Source organism: Poromitra crassiceps (genome assembly GCF_964638095.1).
Source record: "Poromitra crassiceps genome assembly, chromosome: 12".
Taxonomy (NCBI): domain Eukaryota; kingdom Metazoa; phylum Chordata; class Actinopteri; order Beryciformes; family Melamphaidae; genus Poromitra; species Poromitra crassiceps.
In genome coordinates this window covers 4,209,171-4,221,670 of record NC_139632.1, presented here as the reverse complement: position 1 = coordinate 4,221,670, position 12,500 = coordinate 4,209,171, and the positions used below count along the sequence as shown (strand labels likewise).

Here is a 12,500-nt window from a genome sequence, read left to right as displayed (position 1 = left end):
CACACACACACACACGCACACGCACACGCACACGCACACGCACACGCACACACACACACACACACACACACACACACACACACACACACACACACACACACACACACACACACACACAAAATACAATAATGTAAAAAATATATATATAATTGTAGGCTACATATTGTAGTGATATAATGCATTTTGAATATACTTGCAAGTTGGTGCAACAGCAAATTGATAGAAAGCAATGTCCAACATACAATGAGACGATTTTTGTAAAAATTTGAAACCCCATCACACACACACACACCCAAACACACCCACATACATCGCCTCCAGCTGAGTTGGAAGGGGCGGGGCGTGCAGAGAAAAGCAGTTTGGAGAGGTGTGGTCATGAAGATCCAAAAACCGGTCCTCGCCTGTGCGTGGCTGCAGTGCGCCGTGGGACGCTCGCTCGCTCGCTCGCTCTGTCCCGGGACAGACAGGTGGAGAGAGAGGCAGAGCGCGCACCACAGCCTGGCCTCTGCGCTGCTGCCAAGCGCTCTCCTGTTCCGCTTCGGAGTTTTCCTCCACACTTATCATCATCACTGTTTGGTTTTTTAGTTTGTGAAAATGAGTCTGTACGGGTCCCAGAAGGGGCTGAACACCAGCCGGGCCAGGGCCGGGTCCAGAGGCGACCTGACCGCCGGAGGATCTTACCAATACGCACGGAGCGAGGTCATGCAGGGCGGTGGTAATGGATACGGCCCCCCGGACCCCTACAACGACGGATACACTTACAGCTTTTCAAAGACCTCTATGGGAGGAGGTGGCGGGATGGGCGGCGGGATGGGGTAAGACTTTTCATAGTTTATGACCTGCTGCTCTGACAAAATCACTCACATGTAAGTAACACAGGCCCGTTTGTGTAGAAACATGATTTTATGAGAAAATATTGATTTTGGCTATTTGGGTATTTCATCACATTTTAGTCAAATAAATCATTGGCGTTCATTCTGTGTACAGATTATTGTGAAATTTGAATTCTATAGTTTTCAAGCTCATAAAGTTAGGGTGACAAGGATAACTAGCTTATAATTACTCAGTCAAACTTTGACGTTTTTCTCAAAAACATATAGTTTGGAAACAGCCAAGACATAAAGGGGTGTATCTCACTCAATCTTTGGAGTAGGAAGATAATTGTAATATCACCAGAAGGCCTACATTCTCCTCTTGGGGTCAATGCTATAGAGCTTTGCACTTGTGTCACTCAGTTGCCTGTTGAGCAGGTAACCGAGTGACAAAAGCGCCCTGTTGCCTGCCTGTTTCTGGTAACCTGGGGCATTTTGTTGTCGTCACTGGGAGGATAGATGACATGTAAATAGCTGTCATTAAATATTAACTCAGACTACCTGTTGCTCTGTTTGCCCTGGTATTCATTCCAGCCCTGCAAACGAATTCAAAGCCTTTAGCAGAGAATAACCATTTTACCAAGCCAAAAATATTGATGTGCAGCGAAAGGCTCTGCGTGGTTGAAACAATCTCTCTACATTCAACGTTTCATTGCTGACTCTTTGCTCATATTGCATAATCTTATGCTTTACACACATAAAGGACAATGCACAAGAAGGCTTGCAACAGGTTTGTGTTTGAGTGACAGGTAGACATCAATCACACAGTTGTTTGAATATGATTATAATTTATAATGCATTATACAAGTGGTTATATAAGGAGTGCATTTAGGCCTCTAAGTTGCTGTTTGCAGTATGAGTTATACCATATCATCACCCCATCTCACTTTATGCATCACTTTACCTTATCATAACAATACTTGAAAGTGCACCGGGGATATGCATCATGAAATATAACCTAACTTGCAGTAAAGCTACTTAATAATACATTACACCTGTGGTGCTTCGCTGTATTGTGTTTATTGGACAGCGTCTCCTCTGCACGCAGGAGCTTTAGATTCCTTTTTAACTCCACAGAGCGAAATGATTTATTGCTGCTCACATTGAACTGCAAAGTTCTCTTTGCCACAGCAGCTTTATAACACGCACTTATTCCATTCCACACTTCCATTCCTGAGAGCAGTGTGTCACTTTCCAACCTTCCACACTATTATAGAGAAGATAGGTCATCGTGGTCGTTCAAAAAAGAAAGAAAGAAAGAGCATTTGGCCTACATGGCCGCTAGTTGTTTGACAACAAGGCTGAGTTGCTCCTTAAGGATGAGAGCGAGAGTGAAGAGAGTGAAGATAGTGAAGATAGTGAAGCCGCCACCGAGTTTGATACAGGACAAAGGTCCACATTGTGTGATAACAGAGGTTTTCGATGAAGATGATGAAGATGATAATTAACCTCGATGCTGATGAGTTGACTCGTTGGGTTCGGGTTCTCCGCAGTGGATCTTCTGCCCTGGGTTCCATCCACCAGAAGGCGTCCATCTTGCAGGGCCAATGCCAGGAGTATCTGAAGAAGGCCGAATACAGCCTACAGTCTGTAAGTCCTGCTTTGTCTTGTTGTCATCTGCTACACATTAGCTGCTCTTCTTCTTCCCCGGCGGTGGCTTTTCGGGCTGGTCAGGGCCGCAGGGCTCATTCACTAGGTTGATAATAACACGTTTGTTTGTTGATCATTTCTTTCTGTTGGCAAAAAGATGCCAAAAGAATGAAATACATGTGGCAAATTGAGCATGTCATGGACACCAGACCTAAATGAAAGCATTACGCTTACCTGTTGGATCAGTTTTGGGCGCCAAAGCCCCTGGAGGCTCGAGCATATTTGAATCATGACTGATAGTATTCAGTTGTCAAAATAGCTTCTGCAAAGATTTAAGTTACGCACATGCTTCTTCTTCAATTCAGTCTGGAGCAACTCGTGATTTGAAATTTGTTTTCTGCAAAGTTCACTCGTGTCAGACCCGGGATTGCATTCTTTCAACGGCATGTGTGATTTATGATTTATTCCAATCCGTTGACATTAGCATCGGCCAGTCGTCCGCATCACACCTGTGTGGCCGTGGTCGAGTGAAATATGTATACTGTGTATCTCTTCCATGCCTCCTTTTGAGGTTTAAAAGAAAGTGAAATTTATTAACAATTGTATCCAGAATGATGGTCTTGATCCCCTGGGATTGTGAAATGTTTGGCGTGCCCGTGCAAGTGATCTCACACGAAAAGAAAGTGCATGACTTTCATTCTGTCATTTCTAAAGAGACACGCTGAACTGTAGAACATGCAAAAGAAAAGCAATTATCCCTGAACAAACAGACACAGCAGAAGAAAAGTCACAGCTACAGTAATGATTTCCACGGATCTGCACAGAACTTTATCAAGTCAAGTCAAGCCCATTTATTGTCGTTCAACAAATACAGTGTCCAGACAAACAAAATCAAATCTATGTATTAGGGTTGGTTATGGGCCAAGAACTGATTTCATGGGGATTTTCATGTGAAGTTGGAGGTCTTAATATGTTATATTTCTCTTTGCAGCCGTTTCCGTGTGCCTGTTTGAATGCTATGCTTGTGCCTTGTGTAGGGCAACGCCGCAGCTGATTCCGAGCGCTACATGGCGATGGCCAAAGAGACCATAGAGCAGCTGAAGGGCTGTGCTGTGGACCTGAGACAGCTGGGCCAGCCAAATGACAACTTAGTCAGGACGTAAGGACCATGGAAACTATACTCTGTTCTACTGCTTTCTGCCTCCTCTCTTCTTCTGATTGGTCTCTTTTTCCGTCTCTAAACCAAAATGCTACCTATATATCATTTAGATCTTGCTAAAATGTCCCCTCTCTCTCCTGCCCAGTGTGGAGATGTGCAGGGACCAGCTGAAGGGGGTCCACATGGCCATCAGTGGCTCCCTGCGGAGGAAGCGGAGCAGCAGAGCGAGTGCTGGAGGCTGGGAAGATCCAGGAAGGAGCTTCAACGAGGCTTTCGCTTGGATTGGACAGCGGAAGGTATGCAAAGACACGTACATGAATACACACACGCACGCGCGCGTTTGCGTTCGCGCCCAGTCGCATGCACACGCACACACACACACACACGCGTACTACGCACACACACACACACACACACACACACACACACACACACGCACACACACACACACACACACACACACACACACACACACACACACACACACACACACACACACACACACACAACAAATTCATATTCACATGCATGCACGGCCACACAGGCATATACATACACACACTGAATGTCCAGTTTTTGATTTTTAAATTTTTTATTTACCATACAGGCATATACATACACACACTGAATGTCCAGTTTTTGATATTTAAATTTTTTATTGACCATTTTAAACACAACAAAGACAGAAAGAAGAAAAGAAAAAGTGCTACAGAACAAGACAGTAAAAAATAAAATGAATAAAATAAAAAGATATATATAATTATGTTAAATTAATATGTTATATATTATATTATTTTATATATTATTGTATATGTATTACATTACATTACATTACATGTACACATATATTTATATTATGGAATGTCCAGTTAACATTGATCCAAATGCTTAAAGCCCCTGGCAGGGCAATATGTAATTTGTGGTTTTCAATACATATAAAACTGTATACAAAATAAGAACATTCATTTACACTGTTCATATAGATAGCACGTAATGTGACCACACCCCCACAGTACTGTGACCACACCCCCACAGTACTGTGACCACACCCCCACAGTACTGAGAAATGATCTGAGCAGCCAGATAGGTATAATAGTTAATAACGTTAATGAGGGTTTCCAACTTCCACGACTAGAAGTTGGAAACCCTCATTAATGTATTGCTTGCCTTGCCCCTGTGTTTACCCTGCATTTTTTACACAAAATGGCCGTTGTGATAAAGACATAATTTACTGAATGACAGACACTTAATGACAACAGTCATAAACATTCATAAAGCCTCCATCATGTTCATGACAGGTGTCATGTCACGGTTATGAGAGTGTCATGTCAGTCGTCACGCTGCACCCTCAAGTGTTACCAAAAATGGATTACATTTTGGTCTGTCCGACCATAGTTCCAATTCATTTTTCAGCATTAAACAAGACGGTGTGCAGGAGTTCTTTTTATTGTTTTCAAGTTACAACTTCCTCGGACGTACCTGCCACACATTCAGGTGTGCACAGATGTTTTTCAAAACATGTCATTTAGGGATGAAAGCATTTTTTCCTGCCATGCGCTGTCAAAGACACCGGGTTGCAGCCATAAAGTATGTTTCTAGCGAGTCCGCCTGCCACTAACAGCCATAAATCTTATGAGAAATGAAAAACAAAACAAAAAATAGAAATAGCGCACACGCGCACGCACGCACAAACACACACACACACACACACACACACACACACACACACACACACACACACACACACACACACACACACACACACACACACACACACACACACACACGCACGCACACACACACACACACACACACACACACAGAAAGAGAAAGAGAAGTCAAAACAAGGCAATGTTCTTCTTGAAGGCTCAAACTGCTTGTCTGATGATAGATTCCTGAGATGTTTGCCCTCAGGTGGTTCTTAGTGTTATATCAGGGATACGTCAAATATTCATGATTGAACTTGTGTCTTTGCCACCACCTGCTGGTAGCAATAAGCCCATATCAGACAAACCTTTGCACAGAAGAAACTATTTTGACTGAAAGTGTGCGTGCGTGTTTATTGAGAGCGAGGTGAGGCTCAGTTGTTCGGTTGGTGTGGCTGTCTACCTCATAGGGCAACTCAATCCTTTAGCTGTTACCATTATGTGAACTTGTGTGTCATTTGTTTTGGGCAGTGGTGTGTGCTGTGCTCAAGAGATGGCTTTCTTGCATTTCAGCGTCTGATTGAGACCGCCTCCTGGGCAGAAGATCCTGCAGCCATCGAGCAGCAGCTCCTCAGCCACCAGAAGTTCCACAGCTCCATCCAGAAGAGCAGTGAGGTGGACCGCGCCCGGGAGGAACTGGTGCGTCACGTCCACTCAACATGTAGACTGTAATGTAGACTCAACATGTAGACCGGCACGCACATTAACCCATGCATTTCAGTTTGCTTCATGTTGCATTTGTTTGAATGTTGTTTGTTTCAATTACGCATGAAAAAAATCCATTTCACTAAACGAATATAGCAAAAGTGGGTAAAATATGTTGACTATGAAAACAAACTACAGGAGCTATGGACCGATCCACATTTTTTCACTTCCGATCCAATTCCGATACCTGAATTTGGATATCTGCCGATACTGATATTATGCCGATACCAATATTTTTCTTGAATGTACAGTATAGGCAAAGATTTGGCCAATTAAATATATTTTTTAAATACACCTTGCAAAAAACAGACAAAATTAAGAAAATATACAAGGCAAAGAAGGATACTATTATACATGGCCAAATTATGGCCAGCGCCCCCTGTGCGGCCCGCGCTGGAATTGCAAAACCCCCCCCCCCCGATTCCGATCCGATCCGATCCGTGAATTAGTGCCAATATCGGCACCCAATACCGATACTGGATCGGCCCCATCCCTAGTAGCTAATGATTAATATTCACAAATCATTTGATTTTGACATTATGTAGAGCAAAATACTTGCTGATCTACCTTTAATTTAAGTCATATTCTCCTGTATTTTAAAGAAAACCTCCGCAACTCAAGTTGCTTCTCTTTCTACAGGTTCAGAAGGGAGACAAAGCAAGTATTCACGGTCTGGATCAGGAGTGGGACAGTTTACAGGTGAAATGAAGATACTGTAAATGAATGCTCTCTTGGCCCATCAGTACCGGGCTTTATGTGTGTCGACTCTCAGTGAAATCGTTGGCCCTGTATTTCAGCCACGTTTATTTTCTTTCTTTCTTTCTTTCTGCTAGAAAATGTCGTTTAGTCGGACGCAGCAGCTACGAGAGCTGCAGCAGATCATTGAGGAGATCTCCAAGGAAATCATGTGGGTGAACGACAGGGAGGAGGAGGAGCTGCTGTTTGACTGGGGAGACAAGAACATCGACCAGTACATCCCCAGGAAGCAGGAGAGCTACTCGGTCAGTACAACAACGTGGATGAAGGGTCAAAAGGTTACTGGGAACATGAGGAGAGAAAAGGCAATCAGTTGGATCCCTCGATGCTACATAGATCCATGTTTCAACTGTCACTTTCATAAAAGCTTCATTTTAGTTAATTAATGCTCTTGGCAATCCTGCGAGCCTAAATTAGACCGACATTCTTTATCAAAATGAATCTGTATTTCATAAGGGAGCAATCGTCTGCTTTCCATTAGGCTTTGGTAGCAGTTGGGCAAGAACTTAGGCAACAAAGCCACAACGTTCCTCCAGTTGCATTCATACACTGACGCTTTCTGTGTCCCCTAGTGAACCTTGTAAACCTCTTGTTGTCTAACAGAAACTGATGAGTGCCTTGGAGGAAAAGGAGAAGGACCTGAATAAACTCAAAACCAGAGTGGATCTCCTCCTGAAGAACAACCACCCAGCCTCAGACAAGATCGAGGTATGGAGAGATCTGTTCAGCAGTAGTCTCTTAAAACAGACGAGTTGGCTTCCACAATTTTCAAATGCTTCCGCCATACCGTCTGTTCTTCATGGGGCAGAATCATGCACCAACCGGAATGGGAAGTAGAAAGGCGGGTTTTCCGCTCATTAGTCCAATCAGAATCGCAGAAAGGCGGGTCTTCCGCTCATTAGTCCAATCAGAATCCAATATGCCGCATTTTTCGTGGACACACGTGTCGTGATTGGTCGGATTCCGTCGAACTTCTTTCCTGTCTGAAGTTTTTTTTCCCAACTTCCTTGTGCATGTTCTGGGGGTGTAACGTACAGACTGTATAGCTGCATTCGCCAGATGTAGATGAGATAGTCTGTTTTAAGAGACTAGTTCAGCAGTATCTATCAACCCAACAGTCATTTTTTGACGGTCCTCTTTCACTCCTTCGTTCTTCTGTCTGTGTTTGTGCATTTCTTTCCCAGGCCTACATGGATACTCTGCAGACTCAGTGGAGCTGGCTCCTTCAAATCACCAAGTGTATTGATGTTCATTTGAAGGAGAATGCAGCTTACAGCCAGGTAACATGCAAATACACACAACATAACTACATGTGACCGGACACGCACACGCGTGCACCCCTGAAATGAACATGAGCATTGTAATTTAGTTTGACTATCAACTAAAACGGAAGTGTAATCCAAATGTAGAAGTAATGATTTTATTTTTGATTAAACAATATTTTTTAACACTACAACCTCAACTTGAAACTGACGTAAAATGACAAACAGGGACAGATATGCAGGAGTGGTGCTTGGGGGCATAATTCTAGTTTCGTCCCATAACATTACAGAGGAACAGTGTAAAATGAATATTTAGGAATTTTATTTAAAGCTGCATTCATCTATGTTTTTGTGTTAAAATAAGTGTTAAATGAGACAGAGAGAGACATTGGATTCGGGGTGAAAAAATACATATAGTCTTTAACAGGCATCGCGATTGGACCTTAGGACTATATGTATTTTTTCACCCCGAGTCCAATGCCGCCATCCCTGAGTCTCTACGAGTTACAGTTGTGGAGATACATCCGCCCTGCCTGCAGCCTGCAGGACTACAGGAGAGAGATAGAGGACAGTGGGGGGTTGGGGGTTTCAAGTCACTGACCAAACACTCTATTTCAGTGATTGCTGTCAGAATATAGAGCGATTTAACACTTATTTTAACACAAAAACATCACTGAATGCAGCTTTAACTGTAATATTGTAATTGTTTGAATAGTTCTTCAAGGAGGCCAATGAGACATACAGTACACTGCAGAAGGAACACGAGACAGTCCGTAAGAAGTTCACCTGTGACAAGAACACGTCCCTGGAGAACCTGCTGGATCTGCTCAAGGGATTGGAGGTAAGGCAGCTTCGCCTACTGACAGCAGACCGACCAGCTGAAGTGAAAATGATGAAGTGAAATTGAGTATAGAAAAGCAGTTGGTCCTAAATGACACCTGATCACCAGTCATTTTTTCTCCCAGAAAGAGAAGGAGAGGATCATGGAGAACAAGAGGCAGGTCAAACATCTGGTCAGCAAGTCCAAGAGCATCGTGAGGCTGAAACCCAGAAACCCAGAGGAGAAGAGCAGCAGCACAGTGATAGTGAAGTCCCTGTGTGACTTCAAACAAGACCAGGTCAGTCTCTGTCATGCTCACTCCACATGCTCACACATACAGTATGTATGAAGGTGCTAACTCACGCGTGCACACCGTGTGCAGTATCTTCAGATCGAACACACAGTGTGCAGTATCTTCAGATTGAACCTGGGGGCTAGTCAGGAGGGACATTGTCATTTCCCCTCAAATGTAAGCCATCAGATGAAGAACCATTTAGTGCATTTTAAGTTTTCAGATAAGTGAAAACTCATTACATTCAAACTATTATGTAGCTACATTGATAGTTAAAGCTGTACTAGAGTATCACTCAAGTGATGTAAGACAGCCATTACATTTGGCTGTACAGTTGGCGGTTGGAGTGATGTCACTCGAGCACTCCATGACGTGATCAGTGATGGTGGTCACTCGAGCAGTTGTGATGTCCTCAGTGAGTGATGTCATCAGTGATGCAAAGTTGAGCAAATGTGCACTGCGCATGCCAATAGAGCAGGCGAGGCCACGCAGCAGCCGGGCTGCGGGCGAGGCCGCGCAACGCAAAGCGGGGCGAGCCTAGGAATCGAGCGCGCGAGATTGATAGTCAAATCTATTTCCATGGGGCTCCACAGAAGGTGATCGGCAAGGACAATGAGGGCATCCTGAAGGACAACAGCCAGCGCAGCAAGTGGCTGGTGACCGGCCCCGGGGGGCTGGATATGCTGGTGCCCTCTGTCTGCCTGATCGTACCACCACCCAATCCACTCAGCATCAGCCTGGCCAACAAGTAAGAACACAAACACCCAGAACATGAAACGTGAAATGGTTTCTTTTCCATCCTCATGTCACAAAGGTTGTTTCATGAGTCAAAAGATAGATACAATGAATTTAAAAAGAAAAGCTTTTGCTGTGACTTAAGGTTTATGTTGTATCTGTGTGTTGTCAAAAGGAACGAGCAGTACTATGAAGCCATCCTGACGATATGGAACCAGCTCTACATCAACATTAAGAGTCTCACCTCCTGGCAGTACTGTCTCCTGGATATCAGACGCATCAACTCCCTCACCATCTCCATGGTGAGTCTTGTCATTTAGAAACTGGACCGGCCTACCTATTATAGCACACAACACCAAGTACAGTACCACCAAGCCCTTCACAATGATATATGATTTGAATGTTTTTTGCCGATGCAAAAAAAGCTTGTGTCTTCTGAATTTCTGTTGTTGTTGTTTAGATGCAAAATCATAAAATGTTGTCCTCTGTGTCTGTGTCCAGTTGGCCCGTATGCGTCCCGAGGAGTACCGCAAAATTATCAAGAGCCTTGAGACCCACTACGAGGAGTTCAAGCTGAACTCCCACGGCTCCCAGATGTTTGTCGATGAGGACAAGAGGAGCATTGAGACCCAATTCACGGGAGCCCAGGCCCACTATGACCACCTGGTGGTGCAGCTGCCTGCCTACAGTCAGTATAGCTGAACATCTACCTTGTTTCTCATCATGTTCACTTACAGTCGTTTATATCACTTCACTGGCATTGCAGGTATTTGGAAAGGTTTGGCAGCATAGCTAGTAGCTTGGGATACCATTTCAACTGGGTAATCATTTAAATTCGTGGTTCTGAACATGGGGGGATCCATGGGACCACCAGGGGTCCTTGAATGGGTTCCACAGGTGGTCCTCAGCAAACTGTTTGTTAAACCCATCCATTATTTCATTTACAATAAGTTAACCTCTCAAGCCCTTTCACAATACTACCATGTACTGATGTCACTACTGATGTAAGAGATAGTCTTGCTTAACCCATTGATACCTGATGCAGCATTTGTGTGTGTATCCCTTTAAGACCGCCAACCGCGTCACGCGTGCATGCTGCATCGGGTATCAACGGGTTAAATGCAAAAGTGCTAAAGAATTACAATTCGCTCTGTTTTCCCTCTACCAACGGAGAAAACACATCCTCTCTCTTCTCCTAGGCGTGCAACAAGAGCAGATAGAAGCCCAGCAAGCCGAGCAACAGCGCCACCACCAGCTGATTATCATACAGCAGCAGCAGCAAGCAGAGCAGCAGCGCCAACACCAGCTGATTATCATACAGCAGCAGCAAGCCGAGCAGCAGCAAGCCGAGCAGCAGCGCCAACACCAGCTGCTTATCATACAGCAGCAGCAGCAAGCCGAGCAGCAGCGCCAACACCAGCTGCTTATCATACAGCAGCAGCAGCAAGCCGCCGCCGCTGCTGCTGCTGCTGCTGCCGCCGCCGAGGAAGAGGCGAGGAGGAGAGAAGAAGAAAGAAAGAGAGTGGAAGTGAGAAAAATAGAGGTGAAGAAAGATCAGGTGATCAAGAAAGTGGAAGTAGTGAGATTGACCAAGGCAGAGCCGGTCAAGAGGAAGATCCTCGTGTCCTCCTCCTCCTCCTCCTCTTCCTCCCGCAGCCTATCAGAGCTGCAGGCGCTCAGGATGAGGCTGGAGGCGTCCGAGGCATCGCTGACTCAGCACGTTCACGTGTGTCTGGGAGACGACGGCGTGCACGACTGTTGCCTCAAGATCGCACAGTTGGAGGTAGAGACGCTCAGCTCACGCACTCACAAAACTCACACACTCACGCACTCACAAAACTCACACACTCACGCACTCACAAAACTCACACACTCACGCACTCACAAAACTCACGGGAGCAAAACGGAGAAGCGTGCATGAAATGACCTGGTCACATTTCATTCACATGCCGACGCCATGTTGAGTTGACTGAAGTGAGTTGACGTGAGTGTGCGTGTGTTTTTCCGCAGACGGTGCAGCACGACATCGACTCGATCCGCGGGGAGTACCTGCGTCTGAAGGAGCGCATTCTGAAGGAGCTGGAGGGCATGAGTGATGCTGACAAAGCCCAGTTCCTCCGCAGTGAGGTTGGTGTCATCAACCAAAGACTGGGCAGTCTAGAGAGCAGCTCGTCAGCCTACCTACAGAGGTAGGCCTACACACACGCACGCACACGCACACACACACACACACACACACACACACACACACACACACACACACACACGCACGCACATACTGTACACACACTCTCACAATTAAACTAACAAATAAAAAGGAGCTACTCCAACAAACAATGCATACCTAAAAAAACAAACATCCAAGGATGTATACTTAAGCAATATATCACGAGAGCAAGTGTGTTGTGGTGAATATATCCCGCTGATAAGCTGTTATCCCACTGCGGCCTCGTGGGATAACAGCTTATCAGCGGGATATATTCCACAACACACGCTGCTCGAGTGCTATATTGCTTTTATAAAACGGTTTCCAAGTATAATAATATAATAATAATAATACTATAAGTCCGACTGGCATTGTATTCTGATAGAGTCAGTTGAAA

At 44.8% G+C, this 12,500-nt stretch overlaps 1 protein-coding gene across 1 annotated transcript in view; it reads left to right on the top strand.

Annotated features, from left to right (window-relative positions):
* Window positions 1–2,376: 2,376 nt before the first annotated feature.
* dspb (desmoplakin b) overlaps window positions 2,377–12,500 on the top strand; it is a 36,588-nt gene continuing 26,464 nt past the window's right edge. The window contains exons 1-15 of the mRNA XM_083648257.1: window positions 2,377–2,462; window positions 3,500–3,621; window positions 3,767–3,917; window positions 5,841–5,966; window positions 6,672–6,731; window positions 6,866–7,033; window positions 7,392–7,496; window positions 7,973–8,068; window positions 8,766–8,891; window positions 9,016–9,168; window positions 9,756–9,910; window positions 10,073–10,199; window positions 10,399–10,585; window positions 11,097–11,680; window positions 11,908–12,086. Of these exons, the coding sequence (XP_083504383.1) occupies window positions 3,530–3,621; window positions 3,767–3,917; window positions 5,841–5,966; window positions 6,672–6,731; window positions 6,866–7,033; window positions 7,392–7,496; window positions 7,973–8,068; window positions 8,766–8,891; window positions 9,016–9,168; window positions 9,756–9,910; window positions 10,073–10,199; window positions 10,399–10,585; window positions 11,097–11,680; window positions 11,908–12,086 (2,309 nt within the window). The 5' untranslated portion in view covers window positions 2,377–2,462; window positions 3,500–3,529. The remainder of the gene's footprint in view (window positions 2,463–3,499; window positions 3,622–3,766; window positions 3,918–5,840; window positions 5,967–6,671; window positions 6,732–6,865; window positions 7,034–7,391; window positions 7,497–7,972; window positions 8,069–8,765; window positions 8,892–9,015; window positions 9,169–9,755; window positions 9,911–10,072; window positions 10,200–10,398; window positions 10,586–11,096; window positions 11,681–11,907; window positions 12,087–12,500) is intronic.